The sequence below is a fragment of the Montipora foliosa genome, chromosome 9, assembly GCF_036669935.1.
Source record: "Montipora foliosa isolate CH-2021 chromosome 9, ASM3666993v2, whole genome shotgun sequence".
Lineage (NCBI taxonomy): Eukaryota > Metazoa > Cnidaria > Anthozoa > Scleractinia > Acroporidae > Montipora > Montipora foliosa.
Window position 1 is genome coordinate 16,313,292 of NC_090877.1, and position 25,926 is coordinate 16,339,217.

Here is a 25,926-nt window from a genome sequence, read left to right on the forward strand (position 1 = left end):
ACTTCTGAAATAGCCGTCCATGATAGCCCATTGAAGTCGGCAGTTTGACAAGTTTATGATAGCATTTATAGTGAAAATCAAGGCAAACTAGCCAGCAGTGAGAGCCAAAGCAGGCGGCGGTATACCGCCGGTAACCGGCTTCTGTTGAAACCCCTGAATGATTGCCAGGGCATTTTTTCAAAGGTGAACAAATTGTTCTTTGAAAAAAAAAAGCCATTGACTCCTCAGGTGCTCTGACTGGGATGTCCCCAGTTAAAAAGTAAAATCGTCTGCATTAGACAAGAGTAAAATCTGTTAAGTCTCACTCCCAGAGGTAAAAGGGTTAAGAATGCTTATTTATTCCAAATTTCATGAGAAAAATCATTTGATTACTAACTTCTTACTAACCGAGCGCGAGGGCGGTACTGGGGAATATTGGCCCGAGGTCATGGCAGTGCGCTCGATCCGTACAAAAACGACCCGGGGCCAATATTCCCCAGTACGGCTCAAGCTGGCTCAGTTAGTAAGTAGTTTATTGTATGGTTTTTAAATTAACTTTTGCTTTGTTTTTGCAAGCCAGTAATCGGCCCGTGGGCATTACGGGAAAATAATGCCCTACACTTCAGTCACAATTAGCTAATCAGAGCGCGCGTTATATCAGCTACAAACGCAAGCCATATGATAATGATTATTAATAGACATCCAAAAATATTGAGAAAGCCTGTCGTAATTAAGCAGAAGCAATGCATGTGCATCATGTATTCATACAAAGATTACAATGTACAATGAATGCCATCCAGGGCTAGCATTTGATTGGCTATCTCTTGCTTTGTTTAGTCATTGACCAATTAGAACTGGTTTGTTACCTCAAATTGCACTAAATTACCTCTTCTTCTGCACTGTGTTACCTGAAAACTGCATGTCTCTTAGCCAATCAGAATGGAGAAATTTTTTCACAGGTATACTATTAGGTGTGTAAATGTTTAATGTGCAAAGGCCACTTTCTAGTGCAATAACACTAAATTGTATGGATAAAACAGTTAAATACTAAGAAAGGAAAGGAAAGGAAAGGAAAGGAGCTTTATTTAAGTGTCCAGAGTACCAATTAGGGACACTGTAAACTTAATGAACAAATTGACACAAATCATATCAAATGTTGGTTTTTGAGGAGACAGTGCGACCCAGTGGTTAGGAGGCTTAGCTTGAGATCCAGAGATCCGACCTGCTTTGACCACTAGTTGAATTTGATTGTTGTAGTCCCTGGTTCAACTTCTCACGCAGCTTCACTTGTAAATAGCCAACTGGTTTGCCTTTGGCCAATTGGGGTTCTTTTAAAAAAGTTGTTGTTGTTCACTGGCCCTGAAAAGCCCCTATGGGGAGAGGTCAATTAAGTATGATATTATTATTATTATGACAGTTTGAAACTTTTGAATGTCAATACCTTAAAGCTACCTGGGGCGTTAATCGTAACCCAGGAGCTCCTTAAAAACACCATGTTCAAGGCCTATTTACAAATATCTTTCTAAAAGTATTATCCACTTAAATCTATTAAACTATGTGAAAATATAAAATAAGTGATTGCTAAAATTTAAAAAAAAAAAAAAAAAGAAGAATAATAAAAAAATAATAATAATAATACATTTTTTTTTTACAATAATATCCTTTGCTGAAATGAAATTCATGTTATATTGCTCGTAAAGTTTATGTGATTACTTTAAAAGTGCGGGCAATATTAAGAGAGCTTGATAAGACCGATTTCTGCATCTTTAGCAGGACTCCTTTAGTTCTCACTCTTGACCCGAGTAAATTCCTCATTCCCTCCTCCATGTCTGTGGACCATCCACCTAGCACGTCAATAATGATGTTGTATTGTTGCACATCGTACCCAGGGTACTGTCGCCTTATCTCCCATCTTAGGGGGGCATACTTGGCTGTCTTCTCCTCTTCCTTACTTGTTCGGTTATCAATCCATGGACAGCTCAGCTTATTATTATTATTATTGTTATTATTATTATTATTATTATTATTATTATTATTATTGTTGTTGTTGTTATTAGATTCTCTCCAGCTTTCAATTATTGCTGGGTGTTCTACATGTACTGTATGTCACATCTCAGCTCCTTCCTGCAGCTCAGAGATGCGGCACCTTTCTAAGAATATGTGATGTTCCCAACAAGGTCGCTATCTGGGCATCATCATCATCATTATTATTATTGTTATTGCCGGCGGTTGTTTTTGAGAAGGGAAAACCAGACTACTCGGAGAAAAATCCTCTTGGAGCAGAGTAGAGAACCAACTAACACATCATCTATTCAGGGCTCAAAATAGCAGCCTGCCAATTGATGGCCAAATGCCAGTCCAAAGTAAAGATTTGGCAGGCAAAAACAATGATGAACTGTTAAATCGGATAATAAAATTTACTGCAAATCTCTCACGTTGGTTTTTTGTGTGTTTTGTTAGTATTTTTTTTTTATCTATTAATCTTAACCCTTTCAGCCCCGATAGTGCCAAATGGCACTTACAGATTTTACTCTGTCTAACACCAGATGATTTTACTCGTCAATGGGGAACCTCTCGGGGCTTAAAGGGTTAAGCTAACAGCGTGAAAAAACTATGTCCCCGTTTAACCCTTTCAGCTCCGATAGTGCCAAATGGCACTTATAGATAATTTTTACTCTGTCTAACGCCAGACGATTTTACTCGTCAATGGGGAACCTCTCGGGGCTTAAAGAGTTAATTGTTCCAATTAAAAATAATAGATTCTCGACCCACAGTTTCAGCAATCTCACGATATCCATTGTAAATGTATCGATTGGACAGTAGTTTTCTCATGAAATCAGCATTGAGTTGTGTTCATATTAAGCAGGGAAATGATTCAAATAAAATGCATGACTAAGAACCTGTGATGTTGTTAATTAAATGGTTGTTAAATTAAAATACTCTCAGGCTCATACATTGACTCAGGAGTCTGAATATCATATCTTTGTTTTGTAATATGTCTTGTATATTTCATGTGACAGGTCAAAAAATAAAATGGCAGGTGACATTTTTTTTCCTATTTCAAGCCCTGCTATTTCTTATAGAGCGAGTTTCAATTGAGTGTCGTAAAAACCAAAACCAAAGTAATTACTTTGGCCAATCAAAAAGGACTGAGACAATCCGGCAAACCAATCAAAACTCTAAGTAATTACACGTAGCTGACACAAAGCATGGGAAAATGTGTACGCGTGAGCTACGATTGGTTTTGGTTTCACTTCTGATTGGTTGAAAAAATGGCACAAGAACTTTAAACCAATCACTGAGCGAAGTAATCATAAACCAAAGTAATTATCTAATTATTTTCGACACTCAATTGAAAACCGCTCTAAGTCCTTTGATTAGTATCATCATTGCTTACATGCCGGTGAAATGAAGTTCTTCCCAGATGGGGCATGGCAAAGGGTGCATCTTAAGCCTCTTTTAGTACCAGCATCAAAGCTGAAGGAAACTACAGTAAAGCTACAACAGTCTGTGCAGATGTGGATGTAGAGGTGTTAACCCATTAAGACCTAAACCGGCCCCACTGATGAGTAAAATCATCTGCCATTAGACAGAGTAAAATCTATTTAGTCTCACTCCCAGGAGACAATGGGTTAGTTACTGCACCTTTCTCAAATAATGTTATGCCAATTCTGTCAATTTAACCAATGGTTTCCCTATCTACAGCCACAAACATGTTTGCAATGACAGTCAGAAGGTCATTAAAATGTCAATAGAAATCAGTCAGGAATAATGCAGAATATTACCTTAAACTGCCAGGTTCCACTACAAATTATATGGATGGCAGTGGAAAACAAGCCATTCATTGAAATTTGACTTTTAGAATCTGCAAGCTAGTGACGTTGAAATGAACTCACCTCAATGTTTTTGTTCCGTTTGCTCCTGTAGCCCTTCTTTCAATAATTTAGTTGGTTATCAGTGTATAAATGGATGGTTATGTTTTATTGAAGGCATGGGATTGCAGAAAACTCCCTTCCATCTCATTTAATACACACACATGTATACCACAAGAGAACACATTGTATAGTGCCTTGTTCCTCTAAAATGTTCATGAATGTTCTGCAATCCTACATGTACGCCTTGCTCTGTGTTTCTTTCATCAAAGGGGCTCGTGTCTGGGTTATCAGAATGTGCCTCCTAAATGAACAGGCAGACAGTTCCATATACGAGCTGTCTACCAGTAGTGATATCAGTATAGCAATACCTCCTAAGACACCCAGCCAACAGAGCTGTCATTATATTACTTTAATTTGACTGATAAAGTAGTGCCTTTTGCCAACAGCTCCAGCAAGAAATCTGAACAGATTGCTTGATTTATTTGCTTTGATTTAAAGAAAGGCCAGTGAAAAAAGAGGAGCCTTTACAATTTCATTATTATGGTTCTGTTTTATTTGTTTTTTCTTTGCAGAGTGGCGTTCTTTCCACTGCATATTGGAGATCATGTTATCATTGAGGAGGACTGTGTTGTCAATGCTGCCCAAGTTGGATCTTTTGTCCACATTGGAAAGAACTGTGTCATTGTAAGTGATAATGAAACAATGATGACAAGTTGTGGTAATGGCTGAATAAGATTTGCCAAAATGTCCTGTGCAATAGAGGAGTGTATCAGCATTGTGGAGAAACAAGTTTTGACAGTTTCCTAATTCAGTTTTTAGACGTGTCTCCCAGAATTCAAATTTAATAGCAGGATCGTAACAAGGTATATTTTTTCGTAACTCATCCCATATTTTTACCCAAAATTTTTATCCCTGATCCAAAAAATAATGAGAATTTTGATGCCTGAACCCGCAAAAATTTGATCCCTGGTTCCATGAAAAATACTGCTGATCCCGATCCCACGCGTTGCGATTCCAGATCCCCAACGTTGTGATCCCTGATCCCGGGCCTTTTCAGGCCTTTGATCCCTGATCCCATATACCTCGTTACGACCCTGTAATAGGTTAATTTGGTTTTATCAGAAACGCATAAGGGTTGAAACGTGTAACGGCCCCTTGTGTGCTGGGAAACAAGCTTCTGAATATTCGATTTGCTAAGTACCATATTTGGAACAACAAGAGCGAGGGGTTTCCAAATATGGTACTTAGCAATGAAACATTCAACCAATCAGTTCGCACTGAATATTCGGAAGCTGTGAACGCGTTTTACACGTTTCAACCCTTATGGGTTTCTGGTTTTATCAACGGAGTTGATAGTGTAAATTGGCCACCGTACAGAGATTCTAAAAGCTGACGTTTCGAGCGTTAGCCCTTCGTCAGAGCGAATCAAGGAATTATGGGTTACGTGTAGTTTTTATAGTAGAGTAGGAGCTACGCTATTGGTGGTAACATGGCAACGTGAAAAATAGGAATATATTAGTTAAATGAAAAGCGTTCGTTAATGCCGTGAGGATTACGGGTGCCGATTTGGAAGATGAATTTTTGTTCCAGATTCTTGCGGCTTTCCGTCGTACCTAGATGTAGGGAAAGGCCGCAGATAGCCATGTGTTTTTTGGAGTGGTTAGGGAGATTAAAATGACAAGCGACTGGCTTAGACTTGTTTTCTCAAGATTCTCACGGGTGAGTTTAGAGTGGACCTAGCTGTTGTTAACCGTTTTTCAGGCGAGTAAAATTATCTGGCGTTAGGCAGGGGAAAATCTGTAAGTGCTGCTGCTGGATAGAAAGAGTTATTAGCAAATTTAGAATGATATTGAACCCTGAAGAGCCTTTGAGTCATGCAGGAAAATCAGTGCAGGAAACATGGGCTATTGACTTCTTCCTTGTAATTTTAACTGTAGCTGTTTGAATTAAACTTTTTGTTCTTGCTGTTAATTATATTTTGTAAGGGTCGGCGAAGTGTTCTTAAAGACTGCTGCGCCATAGCAGATAATACGGTTCTTCCTCCCGAGACAGTTGTTCCACCATTCACAATGTATTCTGGATCTCCTGGTACGTTACCTTTACAAACAATATTTTGTGAAAACTAAGCCACAGCTATACATCAGCAAATTCTTGCTCACACAGCATGAAACGAGTGTGGCTCGCCAAGCCACCTTTGAACTTATGGCACGACCGTTGATAACTGAAAAAATGCAAGTGTTCAGAGTTGATGTTGGCAGAAGTCTTGAGTTTGTGACTGGTTAATAATTACAGTCACTTGTACACGAAATTATCTCGTTTTCGTCATGAGGACACCCCAACAAACTTTCCGGCAAGCTTGATTCCAAAGTTTTAATTACTCGTGTACATTTTTGTATTTTTTAATTTCCAGGTGTCTTCACTTCAGAATTACCTGAGTGTATGCAGGAATTAATGACAGAACGAACAAAAGACTACTATCAGCATTTTCTTCCAATTAAAGATGACAAATAATGTACTGATTTTATTATAGTAGGCAACTTGTTTTCAATTGGTTCAGACTGGGATGGACTTGGTGGCTTCATAGCTTTGGACATGCTTGTAAAAAGAGCTGAAACCCGTTCAATAGAAGGCTCCTTTGTACAGCTGTAGTGCTTGATGAAAATCTTTCTTGAAAGGGAATTAAGCTGTTTTCAGTTGAGAGTCGATAGAGTCCACTTTCGACTCCCAACTGAAAACGAGGCAAAAGTACAAGCAGGTAGTGGTAAGCGCGGGAAAACGTATGCAAGTGACGCAGTGACTAGTTAAAGCCTGGTTCACACGTACGAGGCAAACGCAAATGCGGCTGTCGCCTCGTGTGCCACTTTTTTGTTTTTACCACATTTTGACGTCATCTGTGATCAATTACTGAACAGACGCACGGCAACATGGAATCTGATTCGTGATTGGCTTAAAAATCTCGCACCTTTTTTCTTAGCCAATTATTGCGTTCCTTGCATGCGTTTTTCCGCACTTACCACCACCTGCTTGTACTCTTGCCTCGTTTTGTGATAAGTAACGGACGTAGACAAAACGCTCGGTCTGGCCGGCACTTGAGTGAAAACATCTTTGAACGCTCGTGCTGACATTTAAAATTAAGGTTAAACCACAGTTTATTTCTTCGAGGCCCAATTCTGTAGAATCTACATTTGGTGTAGGATGATAGAGCGGTTTTCAAATGAATGTCGTAAAACCAAAGTAATTACTTTCACCAATCAAAAAGGACGGAGACAATCCAGTAAACCAATCAAAACTCGAAGTAATTACACGTCGCCGACACAAAGCGCGGGAAAATGTGCACGTGCGAGCCACGATTGGTTTCGGTTTCACTTCTGATGGGGTTGAAAAAGTGGCGCGGGAACTTTGAACCAATCACTGAGTGAAGTAATGCAAAACCAACGTAATTCGCTAATTACTTTCGATACTCAATTGAAAACCGCTCTAAATAGGTGGTTTTTCACCTTACGTCATCGCCGCCATGTTGGTGGAGGAAAAATCTCTCATTAGCTCCTTTTGTTCGTCCACAAGCAATTGTACATTGCAGCATTCTTACCTGGGGATTGGTTGCAAACAACCTACGCTCTTACTCAGTGTGTTTAATCATAGTTAATCGAGGGGAATGGTTTTGAAACCCGGCAAACATCAAAGGAGCAAACAAAGATGCCAAGATGTAGGTTGGAAAGTCCACTGCCGTGCACAATCTTTTGTTTTGCCTTCATACACTATGCATGAATTACGTAACCACCACGTTTTGTATTGGTTAGTTCCTCAGTACGGAGTAAACAACTATTGTGTTTTGTGCACGGTCAAGGCCAAAAAAGAGAACAAAAACATACACCAAAGAGATTTGTCGGGTTTCATAACCATTCCCCTCTATTACCAATGGTTTAATTAAATGATTGGTTGCTTCATTTCGATATACTCCTAGCAAAAGGCAAGGCATCATCGTTATAGGCAGGAAAAATATATTCTCTCATTGAACCCACTCGAGATCATCTAAAGGTACATGAAGGAAACATTAGTCTTTCCTTTACGTTTGAGTCGATTCACTATGTGTCACTAGGGAAATTATTACGATTCAGTAGGTATTAGACCATCCAATCTTCATTGCTAAGCCTTTCTCATGTAAATCACATTTTTTACTGTTGACACCTTTAGTTGGCGCTTAGCACTTCCTGTGTTCCATATTTTCAAAATCGTACATTTCGGACTGACTAGAAATCTAAGTAGACGTGAATATTTTAGGGGTATTCCCGGCAGCCTTGTCATGAAATGGCGAATGTAGCAAATAAACGATAGTCAACTACGGGATCATCTGTGAGTGTGCAATTGAAAATCCTGGATCTGTTCATCGGTGTCACGAAAGACTGAAAGCCGTCCCCACCATGTCGAGCCACCACAGGGAGCCCACACGATCTGTTTCTGCAACCGTTTGTAATTTTATAATAAATGTATTGGATTCACCGTTAGCTTCTTCTGTAGCCATATATCGATAAAAATGTGCATGGACCAATGCTAAATATACGTTTTACTACATTACCTGCGATAACCTGCGGTGTACTGTCGTTCTTTTGTCTGAGAAGTGGTATTTTGAGCGATGTTGAAGATTTCGAGTTCACTGATCAGTGTGTCTTAATGGAAGGACAAGGGGGGGGGGAGGTAATTTTTGCACGGCTACAGCGCTGGGGATACCTTTCCCCAGAAAATGCCATCGCTTCGCTTTCAAATTTCTTAGGAGAATGGCCGAAAGATTTACGCTTCTACCCAAGATTTGTGCCAGCCTCAAACGGCGTCCAATCGGAGAGAGGCAATCAGCAGGAAGGTTGGAGGCTGGCACACGTGAATCTTGTTACGCATTTCGACCGCTCGGGAGGTATGGGATTTTTATTTTCTTCGAGGCCTGGCTCCGGGCTTTTTGGATGGATTTTCGATCGAGAAGTACCAAAAGAAGCGTAAATCTTTCGGCCATTCTCCTGCGAAATTTGAAAGCGAAGCGATTCGATTTTCAGGGGAAAAGTCTCCCCAGCGCTGGGGTCCTTCAAAATATTCAAAGACGCTCAGAATACCACTTGTGAGGCAAAAGAATGACAGTTCACCGCCCAGGTAAGGTAATACAACGTTTACTTAGCGTTGCATGGTCCATGCACATATTTATCGATATATCGCTTCTGAAGAAGCAAACTGTGAATCCAATACATTTATTATAAAAGTAGAAACCGTTACACAAGCAGATTCTGTTGGTTCCCTTTGTTTACATTTTCACATAACCGTCCCCATGTAGGTGGACGAAAACAAAAGATCTCTCATTAGCTCTTTTTGTTCGTCCACCAGCAATCGTACATTACATCATTCTTATCTGTGTCTCTAGAGATTGGTTACAAACCCATCTACAGTCGCATTTAAGCTTCGCAAGACACTGTGTGAGGCGGTGCTGTCGGCCCCAGGGCCACCAGTCTCTTTCGCCGTGTTGTTTCCTCGCTCCACATTCTCTCTCCACCCCGGTATGACTATTGCGGGGGGTGAGGGGTGAAGGGGGTGGCGGTAGGGGCTGAAGGGTAAAATAGCTGAAACAACGCAAACCTTAACAAAAATGCTAACCTTAGGACTAAACAATATGCTTTAGATAATGTTTAGGGCTAAGGTTAGCATTTTTGTAAACGTTTGCGTTGTTTAAGTTTTCTCCCCCTTCACCCCTCACCCCCGAAATAGTCGTGCCGCTCCACCCAGACAACGTGATCTCTTCTCTAAATTAACGATTATCGTTAATTCGTAAATTGCTTTGAACTTGATATTATCGTTCATTTTTGGACACTGTGTCCCAGGACTTGTGGTATCCGAGAAAATAAGGAAATAAAAAAAAATCATATCCATGGATTGGATTCGAACCCGGAGTTTCTAAGGAACCGCTTCTTTCCGCCTCACCACAAGACACCGCACTCTCAAAATTACAAATTTGTCAAACTCTTTCATAGAATATCAATGCTGTAGAGTAATAAGGCCCAAGCTAGATTAATAATTTGGGCCTAAGCTTTGATTGTAAAATTTTTTTATCTTTGTCGTGAAGTTTGGAAACCGAGCTTTTTGCAGTGTTTATTAGTGTTTGTTGCCGATAACACAGTATTATCAAGTAGTGTTTCAAATATGGTCTCTGAGCAGCTAGCGGTGTGGTGGTCAAGTGGTTAGGTGACGGGTTAGTAGTAATGAACCTTCCTAGGTTCGAGTTTGATGTCCATACACTTGGGATTGTTTTTTAAAAAATATATTACCATTTCCCATAATCCATATTAAGCTTTTTGTCTTCTAAATTAATGATAATAGTAAATTCAGAGCAAATTACGAATTAACGATAATCGTCAATTCAAGGTAGCGAATAGGTTGAAATAGATGGGACATGATACTTGGGGCCTCTTTACACCAGCCCGGGTTGGACACCGACCCGGGTCAGTTCAGCATCGAATTTTACGTTTACACGAGCCCTGGCTGGGTGAGGGTTGGGTCATTCTCGGCTGACCCGGGTCAGTTCCCTTTTCGCCGCGGGTTGAAAGGGCTGGTGACAACTTGTCAGTGAGGAAAATGGCGGACGAACCATGCAATCATCACAATCATCAATAGACCGTATTCGTATTCTCAGTATTGGACTGGAACTAGCTTGCAATGGAGGCTAATGCGGGGGAATATATTAAAATGTATTTGCATTTGAAAAGATTCCCCCGCATTAGCCTCCATTGCAAGCTAGTTCCAGTCCAATACTGAGAATACGAATATGGTCTATTCTTGGTTTTCACATGACGTCATAACGGTGCCTCGTTTCAACTCCATCAATGGCAAAAACTCTATTGCTCATAGAGGCCCTGTATTATGGAATATTTTAATTTCTAAGGAAAAGAGTTTTTCTAATACAAGTTATAAAATCACAAGTAACTGAAGAGAGAAGCACACAGAGCATTTTTTTAGCTATAAAATCCTGAAGAGGAAAATCCGTTCAATGGACATTTTTAAAGAGTTAACTTTTAAAGAGACCTCTACAACAACCACAAACTTTAGACGTAAAGATTTCAATTATATTTAGGGGATTTGAGAGTTTCTTAACGTTGTATATATATAGTTAAGTCTTAGTTTTTTAATAATTAAACTTAAGATGGTTTGATCTTGTTACTTTATTATGCATATATTTTGTTCTTAGGTTTATGCCCGACCCCATAAGCTGCATAGCTTTTATTATCATCGTGCTAAAATAAAGACTGTCTGTCTATTGACGATGTAATAGGAGGGAGTTGATATCGTAGGCAGGGGGCCTCCTATCGTATGTAGGTCAGACTGTTACATTGATGATCTGATATGGAGGGGAGTACGTCAGTGCTTTATATCGCTTGTCGGGGTCTTAAATGGTGGGCTAGAGAGGGGGAAGGGCCTTGATATTGTAGGGGGCGGGGGGCCTGATCTGGGGGGCTTGATATTGTCGCCAACCTTCCAAACGGCTCTACCCACCGCGTATTTCATCCTGCGGGCTCATGTTACTTTTCAGCATGGCGAGCGTCACGGACTCCAATATCGGTGTGCGTGAATATACTCGTGAATATTCGACTGATGTATCTCTGTACGAGAAAGGAAGGCCCAATTACACAAAAGAATCCGTAGAATTTCTGCTTTGTCGTGTAGGTGTATTACCCTCTCTCGGTAAAGAGCCAACAAAACTTCTCGAAATCGCTGCCGGAACTGGAAAATTTACTCGCGCAATGGTTGAAGTGTTGACATTGAGAAAAGCCAATGTGGAAATAATCGCTAGCGATCGTCTACTCGCAATGTGTGAGGTGCTACGACGCTTTCTTCCTGAAACTGAAATACGCCAATTTCCAGCAGATAACATCGGTAAGATAAAGAGTCAAATCCTCTTAATTTGCATTGATCTGAAACAGGAAGGTACGATTGGAGGACGGGGGGGGGGGGGGGGGGGATGATCCTTTAAGGTACTGGAAAGTTCGCGTAGGAACCTTTTATGAAAATGATTTGTAATTGATGGTCAAATGCGGGTTACCACGAAACGCTGACCAAGTGACCCCTCCCAAGCTGCCACCCATCACGGGAATGCAAAGGAAGAGTCCCTCCACACGTATCCGGATATTTTTGAATCTGCAACTTTTTCTTTGTGGATACGCCTTCCGTTCACACGTATCCAGCGAATTCGCAGGCAAATCTAGAACCTTTTGAATACGCTCTCCAGAGTAGGTGTTGTTGAATCCAATATCCGGAACCGTGTGGACACCAAATCCGGATATTTTTTTATCTGGGTGATGTAACAAGATTGAGCTCAAGTCCTTACTGTGAAATCAATTCTCAAGATGGTTGCCAAGGACTTCATGGCGCATGCTCTGTTGTCTCTGTTTCCTTGAAGATTCCTGAGCTCTAGAGTGAATCTGGATATGTTTCGGATATTCACTACTTGCACAAATCCCATAATACACCTCTTTTACCCCCCAAAAAATTAGCATAGGCATTGTTTTCAACTTCTCTTGGGACATTTTCATATCCCAGGAGAAATTGCAAACAATGGTTATGCAAACGTTTGGGGGTGTAATAGAGGTGTATTATGGAATTGTGCAAGTAGTGAATGTGTGGAAGGGCAAATTCAATTTGAGGACACTACGTGTGGATGGAAATATTTTTGAATCCGGAAAGAAAAAGTTGGGGATTCGAAAATATCCAAAAAATAGCCTAAACTGGTTACAAAAATAAATTAACTTGGATCACATGTACCTGCAGAACATGGATAACTACTTGTATGAAATATAGTACTAAGGTTATGACAGATGGAATGAGACTTCAGGAAATAATAAAAATTATATCTATCCAAAAGCCACTCAACCCATGATAGGGAACATAGATTGCTCAGTGTCTTGAAAAGACATTAAGTTAAAAGTTGGAATTATGTTTAGGCTTTCATCCTCCTCCTCCATTCCCCTCCTTCTCATCACAGTACAGTATATTAAAATAATGTTTAGTACATGCAAGCATATATCACACTATTTGTAGGCACATGGATAAAACTATGAAATTTATACATTGAAATTTAGAACGGTTTTTAGTGATAGAAAGTGCTTGCAAAGATCTTTGGGAAATTTTTAACCATTCTGTGTGAGGATCTTGCAAAGATTTGAGTGAATATGTGTACCATACTTTCAAGGATTTTGGCAAGAACTGCGTAGCATCCTTCAAATGCATGATTGCGCAAAAACCTTGGATCTTTTACAAGAAGAAATTTGTTGTCCTAGATCTTGGGAAGAAAGTTGACAATCCTCTTTTATTACTTTGCTAGTCACTAGGCAGCTCTTGTTTGGTACAATGTGACTAGGTTACTATCCAAACTGAAAGAAAAGGACTAAACAACAGAAGCATTGACTTCAACATAAAAACAAAATAATATTTATAAGCAAGCTGACTACAGTTGCTGCAATATTGAAATTTTGAGGACCTTTTTCAAGATTTTAATCTTAAAAGATTTCTTTGTAATCTTTGAATTTGTTAAGAAAGTTGAAGGAACTTAAAGAGACATGGCAGATACAAAATGATGATAAAACTGATTCCCTTAAATTTCAATGCCTTTTCTTTTAATGCACAGACTATCTTTACCTGCTTTTTGGGATGAATGGCAAAGAGTGAGTTGTGTGCAAACTTGAAACATTGCATGAGCATTATCAAGTTTTTGTGTGGTAACTCATATGAAGTCAATAAAAGACTTCGGCAGACCGTATTGATTTGGACTACTTGAATCATGTACAGCTGAAGGAAATGAGGTGTTTAAAGATCAAATCTATCACATCGACCAGAAATCCATACAAACCCCATGGCAGTGTCCCTTTAATGAATATGAAGGTTCGAACATACTTGACCAGATGCTGGGGGGGGGGGGGGGGTTTCCTCAGAAAAATTGGGCACTGGGGGTGTGCAAGCTGCCTCTTGAAACCCTTATTCTATTTCAGAATAAAGCCTGCAATTTTCGTTGCCCTATTTCAGGTCTGACCAAAAATTTGATGTGGTTGGTGTAATAATTTGAGAAGGGCTTCTTTTGATGGTCTTATCATCTAATGAAGAAGTTGCTTCTTCTTAAAGACATACCCAATTCAATACTTGAGTGGACAAACCCTACCCTATTTCAGAAGAAAATGGTCAAAATCAAGACCCTATTTCAGACCAAAACAGCTAAAAAACCATATGCTTTGGGCCAAACATACATAATAGCCCATACATGTATATGGCAAGGCTTTAAAATAATTCAATCTACTTTTTTATTCCAAGATCTTCCAGATGAATTCATCTCAGTGATCATATGTGCTCAAGCATTTCACTGGTTTTCCGATGAAAAGTCAGTGAATGAAATATGTCGTGTTCTTAAACCTGGTGGGAAATTTGGCATGATCTGGAATCATGAAGACTTTTCATTTTCTTGGGTGAGAGCTTTGCAGGACATTGTTGACCCATTTGTGAAACAGAAGGACATGCCAGGTGATCCCAGAGAACTTCAATGGATGGAAATTTTAGACAAATCTGGAAAATTTACTCCAGTGGAAAGAAACACTGAGTTTCGGACCTACTTGGAAGGTGACATTGATAAAATTGTGGCTGTAATGATGTGTTTTAGTGCGATTTATCAGAGCAGCGAGGAGGACAGAAGATCCACTGAAGCCAAGGTTAGAGACATTCTCACAAATCACCCTGATTTACAAGGAACAAAAGTCTATAAGATGCCTTATGTCACAGATATTTGTTGGTGTGCAAAGAAGTAACTACTGGTAGCTGAAATTATACTAGATTAAGATGTTACAGTAGACCATTTTACAGTTGTGTGCATAGTTACCTGGCCTATGCATGAATGAAAGTGGGGTTGGAGTTGAACTTGTTTTGATAGAAACCTCACTGCTTTTCTTATGTAAATTCCAACTAATTAGCATGAGAACAACATCGTTAACGTTAGAAGCACAACTGGAAAAAGGTCTATAATGCATGAACAATCAGATACACAAAATGAAACCTGTTTTTAGGCCTAAAGATGTTAGCTTTTTCCATATAGGGATTTTTTATATTTCAATTTGACAGCTTCTAGTTACGCTGTCGCATCATTTTTATATGACTTCCTTGTTGACCGGGCTTCATTGCCTCCTTGTTAGTCAGCGCATTGTTTTTAAGATCCTAAGATTGACATTCAAGGTGCTTAATGGGCTTGTGCCAATGTATAAAACTGATTGCTGGATAGATATGTACCACCGTGGCCACTATGATCTTCATCTAAGGGCCTTATGAAGATTCCTCGATTCAATGCAAAGTATGGCCACAGATCCATTTTCCGTCTGTGCGCCAACATTTTGGAACAGCCTATCTGATTATTTGAGACTTGCGGCGGACATCTTCTTTTAAGCCTGATCTTAAGACTTACCCTTGTTTTGCAAGTCCTTTGATTATCCTTTTTTGTCATTTTTAGTTTACTTTATAATTATTTAGAGGAGTATTTTAGTTGCTTTTTCTTTAGGTACAATAGTATGTAAACTTTATGTACAGTGCCCAAGAACTTTAGGATCATGTGTGTAAGGGCACCCGTGTGCCTTAAGTTTTCAGAACGTTTCTCGTTATTTTTACCCCCGATAATCCAGTTAATCTCTTTCTTTAGTTTTCACATGATTTTACCCTTATATTATGCGAAATGAGTGTAGATTTCATTAGGCTCACAGAAATTCGGGTTTTGCTGAAAGCAGGCCTGCGCTCCACCCGCGACAGCCCGCAGGCCCGGTGGCCCAGTCCTGATTTTCCACAGTTTTTTTTGTCCAGCGGTAAATCCACGCGCATGCACAGATCTGCATCGGGTTTGGGCGTGCAAAATGGACGACGGTGAGTTTGAATCGTTTACCATTTAATCATTTGAATCCTGGTTTCTGTTTGTTGCGTGTTGTTCAGATAAAAACGTTTTCATTCTCTGTTCATTCGTCTCTTTACCGAAACCGATAGCACAATAGAGAACTTTCATTATCGAACGATGTAAGTTATTTTCAAACCATACTTTGAAAGTGAAAATATCATAAATAATGAGATATATGTGAACTGCGAATCTTTTTCTATTCGGAGACATGTTGGTCTATTTACAGGAACCCCACGCCAAAACGCCGGAGAGCGTGTTCTCAAACATTGCTTTCCGGCGACGGTATTTATTCGAATACGGTAAGCGCCCTGGACGCTTATTAAATTTTTGGTCCTCAAGGGTGGTGGGCCCTTATTCGAGGCTGGGCACTTCTTATATTTGCACCATTTTTAGCAAGTAGCAGAATTTTAACCGTTCATTGAAAGTTTTTGTGAAAGTACTAAGGAAACTCGGTGTTCAGGTAAGTCTCCGATTAGTAGCACTTACTCAATTTCAATCTCATTGTCACTAAGGCCATCAAGCGAACTCTGCTTCTCAGTCGGGCGACTGCTCGATTTGCCGACGTTACGCTGTCGGACATTGAGGAGGCTGCTCCTTTTTCGAGGTTGGGCGAAGAAATACGGTAGATTATTTTGAGTGTAAAAGGAGTACTTTTCGATCACGGCGAAAAGTGAAAAAATCAAACCCCGCCATCAACAAATTCGAATTTGTTGTTTGTGTTGTGGTTCAATTTTACCCTTGGTTCCTATTTTCTTTTCCTTTGTTTCAAACTCATTATCATACATACCCCAAAACAAAGGAAAATTCCAAACTAAAGAAGGTATTTTATTTGAACCCTAAACCCTACGAAATTGTGTGCTCAGGAAACCAAATATATTTAACGTTTTATTTCAGATCTAAAGAACAGGAACAAACATGTTGCAAAAGTTTCTTGTGCAAAGTGCAACCGTTGCAAAAGTGTTCCTAAATGAAGCTAATTGACTCGGTCTTTATAGCCCCCGTGGACAACTGACTAGCGGACCCGTACTTTAGCGCATCGAACAAAACTCAATAAAAGAAACCCTTTAACAGCATGGTTTATTCTGATATGGAATGACGTCAAGTTTAGGTGCTGAGAACTAACACAACTGGCTGAAGATAAAACAATGTAGCTGAAGGAAAAACAACTGGCGGAAGGTGAAAACGGATCATATCAATTAAAAACATTTGTTTCCTGCTCCGGAAGCATAATAAAAGTTAAAAAAAGTTTTACAAACTCGGAGCTAAAAGTTAAAACTTATGAAATATTTCGTCCGTTTTCAACCGGACTTCATCAGTCAATGATGTGAATGTTAAAAAGATGAATTTTAAAAAGGTTTTTTAACGCCTCATATCAAGTTCAGGTCTACCAAAATAGGGCCTATTCATGCAATTGTAACAACACAACGTCAATTTAAATCACGTTTTCTCTCACAGGAAGCATGTCAAGCTCCAATTTATCCAGAATAAGGGCTTTTTCATCCTTGTTTGGAGAAAAGTCGATCACCAAATTTGGGGTTTCGGGATTCTTCAAAAACTCTGGATGACGCGCTCTAAGGCGCAATAAATCTAGATGATAGCCCCGTGGATTGTCAACGGGGGTAACGTTGTCGGTTCCTGCTCGCCATTCCTTTTCTCGAGGTACGACTATGATGTCCATTTGTGGTGGTCTTTCGTCGAATTCTTTGCGGCAGCCTGGGCACTTTCGCACTTGGCGCTTTTGTTTTCTTGTGATGAGAAAGGGGTGACAGGACTCACGCCATGGATAGACTAAAGCGCGAGTTGGCTCTTCTGAAGACTTCCCGACCACTGGTTTGCCAGTACACAACGCGTCCAATCTTCCTTTTGGACTTGCCTTCAAAAGACTATTTATGTGCTCTTCCAGTTTGTTGCTGTTGGGCGCTGCAGCCACAGTGTGAGCACACACTTTAGTTGCTTTCTATTGCAGACAAGATTCTTCACATTGATATCCCAAATGTTTGTGGGGCTGCACAAGATGGGGCTTATTGGAGGAAAAACTCTTCACAAAGCGACTTTCGTCTCCGGAAAAGGTTCTGGTTACAAGACCACCAGGAACTAATTTGTGTGCTTTTGTTTTGATACCATTTATCATGGGCTCTTAAAATCCAAGTCCTTCTAGACGATCAAGCTGGAGCATGTCTTGCCTTCTACGTCGTTGCCCTTCACTGATGCTCGAGCATCGTACATTCCAAGTGGTTGGAATTCGTCTACTTTACTTAACACATTGGAAAAGTCTGCGTTAGGCATCTTTTCCTTTCCTGTTCGGACAGATCAGGGTTGATTAGGTGGTCTGCACTCTTGGAAACGAAGGGACGAAACTCTTCTAGCACTTCACAAGGCGATTCGATTGATCACTCGGTCAGCGGTCAGGAAAGATGGCCGCGTATTTTCGTAGCTCCGTGGAACTTAATGGCTGGTTATATTTTTGTGTTTTATTCTTTTGTATCCACTTAATTAATTAGGTAATTTTTATATGTTTCCAACTGTTAGGGCAAGGTATTAGTTTAACTATTTTTGCCCTTTTCTCATTAAGTCTTCATTATACTTCTCTGTAAACCTGTTTATGTTTGAGAGAATAAACTGTCTGTCTGTCTGTCTGTCAAGGCGATTCCAGACCAGCAAGGGCTCTTGCCACGTCATCTTCTTCTCTCATCACCATTTCTTTCAAATCCAGGATAAAGGAGTCGACGTCGCTCTCTTTGAACCCTGTCCAGTTCTTCATCATGGCGTTACCAGACTCTGACACGTTCTGTGGGTAGCATAGGCAGCCCAAGCTCGCGTCACTACAGACAGCCGTTGAGAATTTAAACGCGTTATAAGACTTTGTATGGGAAATCAAATACCGTCGATTATAAAGCCTAAAAAATGCTCAATTCAACTTTCATTCAATAAAGTGAATAAAATGACTCACCTCTGGTGTATTCTTGTGCCTTTTGGAGCTTATTACACCGTTTCGGGAATTCTGTGTTTTCAGTGTTTTCAATGTTCTAAGACGAAGTCAAGGCTGCACACTACGATTCCGACCGTTGTCAGCTCAGAGGCGGTTTGCGACTCGAAAATCCATCCCAGCCAAGTTTTTTTCACGCAAAGCTAAAGCCACATCATTTCCGAACCTCCGAGAATGTTTCGTCGTCAAAAAACCCTACGCACTTGACTGGAAAGGAGCATTTTCTGCTTCGATTTCCACGATAGCTGATGAATTTGACTGCTTATGATCACCGACGAGGACACGGAGCCTGGGCCCGAGGTCAAATTAACTCCACCCGATGAGGTACAGTCATTACAACACTTACCCCATCCCCACAGCGGCTTCTCGTAACCATGGAGCTGTTACGATAAGCCGCTGTGGGGATGGGGTAAGTGTAAATGTTCTAAGGACTTTACTGAACTGCGGAAAGCCTGCAAGCTCTGCATTTTCTGAGCTCACCCTGTCACGAACTACTGGGATGATGTAACGCGAGACATAAGAGCAGAAGCGGTTCCGGCAGTGGTTCCTTAAATGCTGCATCTGCAGACTGTCGCCACCTTTCTAGCAGATTTCCTAAGTTTGTGGCTCCAGATTCTCGTCTTGACCTCAGGCAGACATTTCGGAGCTCTTCATTGGAACTTTCCACAGTGGGCCTGGGAAGACCCATCTGCCTTGCTATCTCTCGTATGTCGTTGAAAAGATGATTGGCACATCTAAATCGGTACGCTTGCTGAAAGGTAGAGTCCAACACCTTCTCCAGGTTTACTTCGCCATCCGATCCACAACCTTTAACGACTGAGAAAGTGAGGGCTCTTCTGAAACCAGGGTCTTAAAAAGGTGGCTGTAAGACTTTTTCCTCTTGTCTTTAACTACAGCTACCGGCCCAATCATTACTGGATGATTTGGCTGGCCCTTGCGTCTCAGGATCAGGTTCTGGTATGTCGTCACTACTGCCCAAAATGGTCCCAGATTAAAGGTTACGTCGACAGAAAGAACCGAACTCTTGCCGAAATCTGTGCAGAATTTTTTTTGTGTCATTCACTTGCCTGCGGCAGTACCAGCTTTTTTGATAAACTGCTGGTGGAAGCGTTTGTCTTCATCTTCCATTTCCATGGAATAGAGGGACCGGGACACAGGATCTTCTCTGATGTTACCTATGGATTTAGCTTTCATCTTCTTTACGTTATAGACCTGTTTTGTGTTCCGTGGAAGCTGAGAAACTGCAGAGGCGCCTGCTAGACCCCCAACCTTTTTCTCTATGTTATGAAAAGCCTTTCTAGCAGACGCCACTTTATCGGTTTGCTCCTTTAATAGCTGCATAGTTGAAGGATTGACACAACGTACAGCAATTGGTTTCCTTTGCTGTTACCATGTGGCAGTAAATCAAATGAACAGGGCTTTCCCTCGAATATGTACTGAATAAATACGTATGGGAATTCTTCGGGTTCAACAACGGCCTTGACAAGGTCTTTCTATGCTTTGTTTCTGTAGGTTCGTCGCCTGACCATTTGACCCCTGTAATTCTTGCGCTTCGATTTCATTAACTCCCACACATCCATAGCGTCTACGGCTGCATCTGATGAGCTCAAGTTCTTTGTGCTGATCAGGAAGCCGATGTTGCAAGAAACCCTCCTTACTTGCACGCTGGAGGACAGATGCTGGCTGTTCTGAGAAGCGATGAGTTCTAGTACTTCGTCATTGGTTATTAGATCCGTCGTACCATGAAATATCCCGGGCAAATGTTGATGGCATGATGATAGGTCGCAAGTGATAGGTGTTCTGTTCATTGTAGAGAGAAATGTCAAATTTAATATGGGCACATGTAGAAGACAAATATACTCCAATTATGCAAATAGCCAGATCTACCGTATTTTAAAATAAATCAATTATAAAAGGCTTCCTACAAGATCCCGAAGTTTCATTTTTACTCTCTTCTCTGATGCTCTTAACATTATAGAGCGAGAGGCAGACTTAGCCACCATTCAGTCTCTCCCCCTCTCACCTCACGTCTCACCAGATACAGTTTCTGGAGCTATAGAAATGATTAACAATGCTTGACAACTACTACCTGACAGACCCGGCTGAAAACTTTACTGAGCGCAGTTTTTTTTGAAAAAAAATGTCACCTTTCTGGAGAGCTGTCTAATGGGCTGCTTGAAGTGTCAGAACTTTCAGAACTCGTTCGTTGAAGCTGTCTTTTTCTGTCATGTGAGTACTGCTAAACAAAATAGAAACTTCAAGTTGCATGATAACCGTATCTTTCAGTCTTTTCAGCTGTAACATATGCTGTAACTGATATGTTAAGGTAAAGTTCACAACAATAACTGCAAGGTCATGAAACAATCTCAAAAGGCGCTGTTAACATCAGCTCACTTGCAAGGCACAGACAAATCTACCGATCGGTCTTCTTAGTCTTTGAAAGGTTTTACTCAGTTCTTCAACAGACTTCTCGCTATACCGTACATATGGAACAACAACTTAATCACTTTCCTGTGAATGAGTGAAACTATCTAAAGAATTCATTGAGACTGGAAGAACGGGCAAATCGACTGGCTTTAATCATAGTTTTGCGTATCTGCTTCTTTTAACGAACCCAGTTGGGTGTATCAAAGCTAACCCATGTGCCCTCCCAAAATCATCTTGCAGTTCATAATGGTGTCCCAAAAGACTAGGAAACTAATGAGCTCCCTGAGAAATATACAGAAATTGTAGGTCAACTTTGGTCAACAAGTTATGACCATTTTCTTGAGAAGAAAGGTTACCATAGCAACAGCATATCCTTTAAAAAAACACCCTTAATTTAAGCTTTTAGTGCCAATAACTCAAGAACGAGTTCGGTGACCCCCATTTTTTTTATTGAGTTATGATCCACACTTCATGCAGCTATGTTTTGAAAAGTTGAAAAAAATTATCAGAGGTGGAGAGCCACCTTCAGAATTTTTTTATACTTTGCAAAATAGTGCTCCAAACTCAAAAAAGTGCTCAAAAGGTGCTCAGCGCAATCGGGAAAGGCCTAATAGCAATGGACAATTTTCTGTGAGCCTCGTTTCAATGTTGGGATACACATGTCACATTTTTCTTGTAATTTAGGGTCCCCTTAACACACTTAGACTACTGGCTCGCTTTCTTCACGAAATTCCCACGGGACTTTATTTCATGACATTTGCTGCCGGACTATAGGTACAGTCTTATTAAAGTTTCAAAGTTACACAAAGAAAGCATGCAAACGCAAATCGACCGCCTTACAAAACCCTTCATAACTGTTGCCTGCCATTGCACAGAATTACCCGTAAGATCGTCTGAGAGAATGTGATTGCCTAATAAACTGACAAATGCAACTCAGTGACAATTCGCAGTTCACATATCTCATTATTTCGCTTATGAAATCACAAACTGTGGTTTGAAAATAACTTACATCGTTTGAGAATGGACTTCCTCTCTATCGGGTTCTGTAAACAGACGAATAAAGAGAGAATGCCAACGTTTTTCGCTTAGCAACATGCAACGTAAGAAAGGATTGAAATGATGGACAAAAAAACCGTGGAAAATCAGGATTGGGCCACCGGGCCACCGGGCCTCCGGGCCTGCGGGCTGTCATGGGCCGTGGGCCTGCTTTTAGCAAAACCCCAGAAATTCGATGGGAACCATCAACTATTGCTAGCGCTGTAAAGTCAGAACCTCCCAGGTCGTTCGTGCTACACGTCCTACCACACAGGATAGCTGTAAAGAGTTAACACAATAAACCCGACCCTTTTGGAATTTGTGAGTTACCGTTTTCCTTTGACTTTCACGGATCTCTCCATCAACGGAGCTGACGCGCCTACCCTAGTCTCTTCTTCTTCTTCTTCTTCTTCTTCTTGTTATTATTATCATTATTATCATCATCATCACCATCATCATTATTATTATTATTATTATTATTATTATTATTATTATTATTATTATTATTATTATTATTATTATTATTATTATTATTATTATTATTGCTATTATACCGTTTAATGAAAATATAAATTAACAACTGGTTATTTGCTCATCCTTCTAATTTAAATGGAACTATCTGTTACTAAATTCTTCATTTGGATAACTTTCAAAGTAAGTGCAAATCGTCTGGAAAGGAAGTCTTTGAAGTTTGTTCAAAGCATATGTTCAAAGCATATGGGTTTGCTCAAAGCATATGGGTTCTCAGAGCAAGCACTTTGTCTCATGCGTTCGTATTTCACAAATAGACAAAACCGGGTAAAACTAAATTCAGTGGTAAGAGATTGGAAGGATATGAGAAGAGGATGTCCTCAGGGCTCATCCTTTGGTCCTCTGCTATGGAATATATTTCAAAATGACTTGACATATCACATAACGGATGCAAACATCTCAATGTACGCCGACGACCACCAGATTTATGTTATTTCTGAATCAATATCCCAAGTAGAGCAGACTCTTAGAAACGAGGGTGTAGTTATATCAAGATGGTATAATGAGAATTATCTTAAAGGCAATCATAAAAAGTATGGTGCAATGATTTTGTGTAACAGGGATACGGAAGCTGCAGCAATTAATATCACAATTGATGGTGAGAATGTCGAATCTAAACTTTCCCTTAAGCTTCTTGGAGTGACACTTGACAGTAGACTGAACTATAGTTCACACATAAGTGATATTTGTAAGAAAGCAGGAAGCAAAGTCGGTGTTCTTAATCGACTCAAAAAACTGGTTCCTACTCATGCCTTGCTTCAGTTGTACAAGGCTGGGGTGCTACCGAATTTAACTTACTGCCACATGGTCTAGCATTTTTGCAGAGCATCAGACACTAAGAAGCTAGAGAGGGTACAGGAACGAGCTTTGCGAGCTGTATTCAGTAATAAAACAGCAACGTACGAGCAGCTCCTCGAATGAGCAAAACTACCGAGTTTAGTAAATCGAAGACTACAAGACATTTTAACTTTAATGTATAAAGTGAAACATAATTTGGTACCCAAGACTATAATTGACATTTTCCCTATCTCAAATAGTAAATACAATTTACGTAACAAGGATTTTTCTATCCCTAGGGTAAACACTACAAAATACGGCAAACATAGTATCCGATATTTAGGACCGTATTTATGGAGTAAAATAAATATTAACTTACGTCAAAAAACGAGCCTTGAAGCATTTAAACACGCAATCCGTGGTATGGACATAAAAGGATTATTGGACGGGAGCTGTAATTGTCAAGTGTGCCAGTCCTGACGATAACTTCTGATTTTAGTCCCTTTTTAAATTATTTATATGTTTAACTAAATTAGTAATGTTAGTAGCATTGTAAATAATTAACTATTTTTACAGTTAATCGTTAACTGTATTTAAATTTGTAAATCTTTACATGTATCTATCAATTTTATCTTTTTAATCTTAATTTTATTGATCAATTTTAATTAAGTGTCCCCAATTAGCTCTTAGCTAAGAGCTAAATAGTTATAGACACTTGAATAAAGTTTATGTATGTATGTATGTATGTATGTATGTATGTATGTATGTATGTATGTATTGGACGAGCGAGACAATGCAGTCATGTCGGGACCCAGGGGGATAAAAAAGTGTGTCGTTCACAAACTATGGTCTAGGACCCCAATTAGGGCTCAGTTTGTTATAGCGGGTAGGGCTACCAAGCCAGTTACAAGTTGAACCGGCCGTCCAACATTGCTGAAAATGTTGTTTGTTCCAATCGAGTGGCAAACTACCGCCTGAGGTCACTTGCAGGGATGGTTGGTTGAAATGAAAGTTTAATCTTTGTCAATTGATTCTGATGTGGAATTGTAACCGTGGGAGCATTTTATCTAGTAATATTTGCGAAAAATCACGTCGAATCTGGGAAAAGAACCACGCAAGAAGGAAGCGACCCACAATGGCAATAAGGTTAGGCCTTTTAATTAGGAATTTTTATGTATAATTATTAACAGGTTCACTTAGAGGACACAACACCGCGACAGAACTCACAAACCTGGGGTCGGGAGTCCGGCGGAGGCTTAGGCACCGATCAAATCGAAACTTCAACATCCCCCCCGGGCAAACCCCGGGCATTTGACTATCTTCTGTGCCCGGGGAGTGGGGAATTTGACCCTTGGCCTGCGTGGAGTGGGGAAAATTGAACCGGAAGTGTAAGGTTTCAAATGTTTTTTTTTTTCGTGCGTAGCGCCGAAGTCGCTAACAACTATAAAACTCTGTGAGAGGTAGTGTTGTCGGCCCCTGGCCACCAGTCTCTTTCGCCGTGTTGTTTCCTCATTCCGCATTCTCTCTCCACCCCGGCATGACTATTCCGGGGGTGAGGGGTGAATGGGGTGGCGGTAGGGGGTGAAGAGTAAAATAGCTGAAATAACCCAAACCTTTACAAAAATGCTAACCTTTGGCCTAAACAATATGCTTTAGATAATGTGTAGGCCTCAGGTTAGCATTTTTGTAAAGGTTTGGGTTGTTTCAGTTTTCACCCCCTTCACCCCTCACCCCCGAAATAGTCGTGCCGCTCCAGCCAGGTGTGCAAATGGTCAACATGACCTCTTATCTAAATTGATGATTATCGTTAATTCGTAAATTGCTTTGAACTTAATATTATCGTTAATTTTGGACATTGTGTTCCACGACTTGTGGTAGCAGAGAAAATAAGGAAATAAAACAATCACATCCATGGATTGGATTTGAACCCGGAGTTTCTACTCTATAGGAACTGCTTCTTTCCGCTTCACCCCTGAAGAACAAGACACCGCACTTTCCAAAAAAAAAATTTTTAACTCTCCCATAGAATATTAATGCTGTAGGGTAATTAGGCCTAAGTTAGATTAATAATTAAGGCCTCTCACCTTATCGACGCAGCACTCAACGATCTTCATAATGACGATCTAATAGGACGGGCTTGATATCGTAGGTAGGGGCCTCCTATCGTATGTACGTCAGACTGTTACATTGATGATCTGATGTGGAGGGGATTAAGTCAGTGCTTTATATCGCCCATCGGGGTCTGATATAGTGGGCCAGAGAGGGGGAAGGGCCTTGATATTGCAGGGGGGTTGATATGGGGGCCTGATCTGGGGGGCTTGATATTGTCGCCATCGTTCCAAAGGCTGCTCCAATTCATCCCGCGGGCTCATGTT

General features: G+C 40.3%; 2 protein-coding genes across 2 annotated transcripts in view; both read left to right on the forward strand.

Moving 5' to 3' along the window:
• Nucleotides 1-8,202, forward strand: part of LOC137970616 (dynactin subunit 5-like) — a 9,750-nt gene extending 1,548 nt beyond the window's left edge. Inside the window, exons 4-6 of the mRNA XM_068817142.1 lie at nt 4,427-4,538; nt 5,840-5,942; nt 6,265-8,202. Coding sequence (XP_068673243.1) covers nt 4,427-4,538; nt 5,840-5,942; nt 6,265-6,365 — 316 coding nt within the window. The 3' untranslated portion in view covers nt 6,366-8,202. The remainder of the gene's footprint in view (nt 1-4,426; nt 4,539-5,839; nt 5,943-6,264) is intronic.
• A 3,214-nt stretch (nt 8,203-11,416) lies between these two features.
• LOC137971498 (uncharacterized methyltransferase Mb3374-like) lies at nt 11,417-22,583 on the forward strand. Its single transcript, XM_068818316.1, has 3 exons — nt 11,417-11,759; nt 14,184-19,110; nt 19,196-22,583. The coding sequence occupies exons 1-2, from the start codon at nt 11,417-11,419 to the stop codon at nt 14,669-14,671; spliced, it is 831 nt and encodes a 276-aa protein (XP_068674417.1). The 3' UTR covers nt 14,672-19,110; nt 19,196-22,583.
• The last annotated feature ends 3,343 nt before the right edge of the window (nt 22,584-25,926 follow it).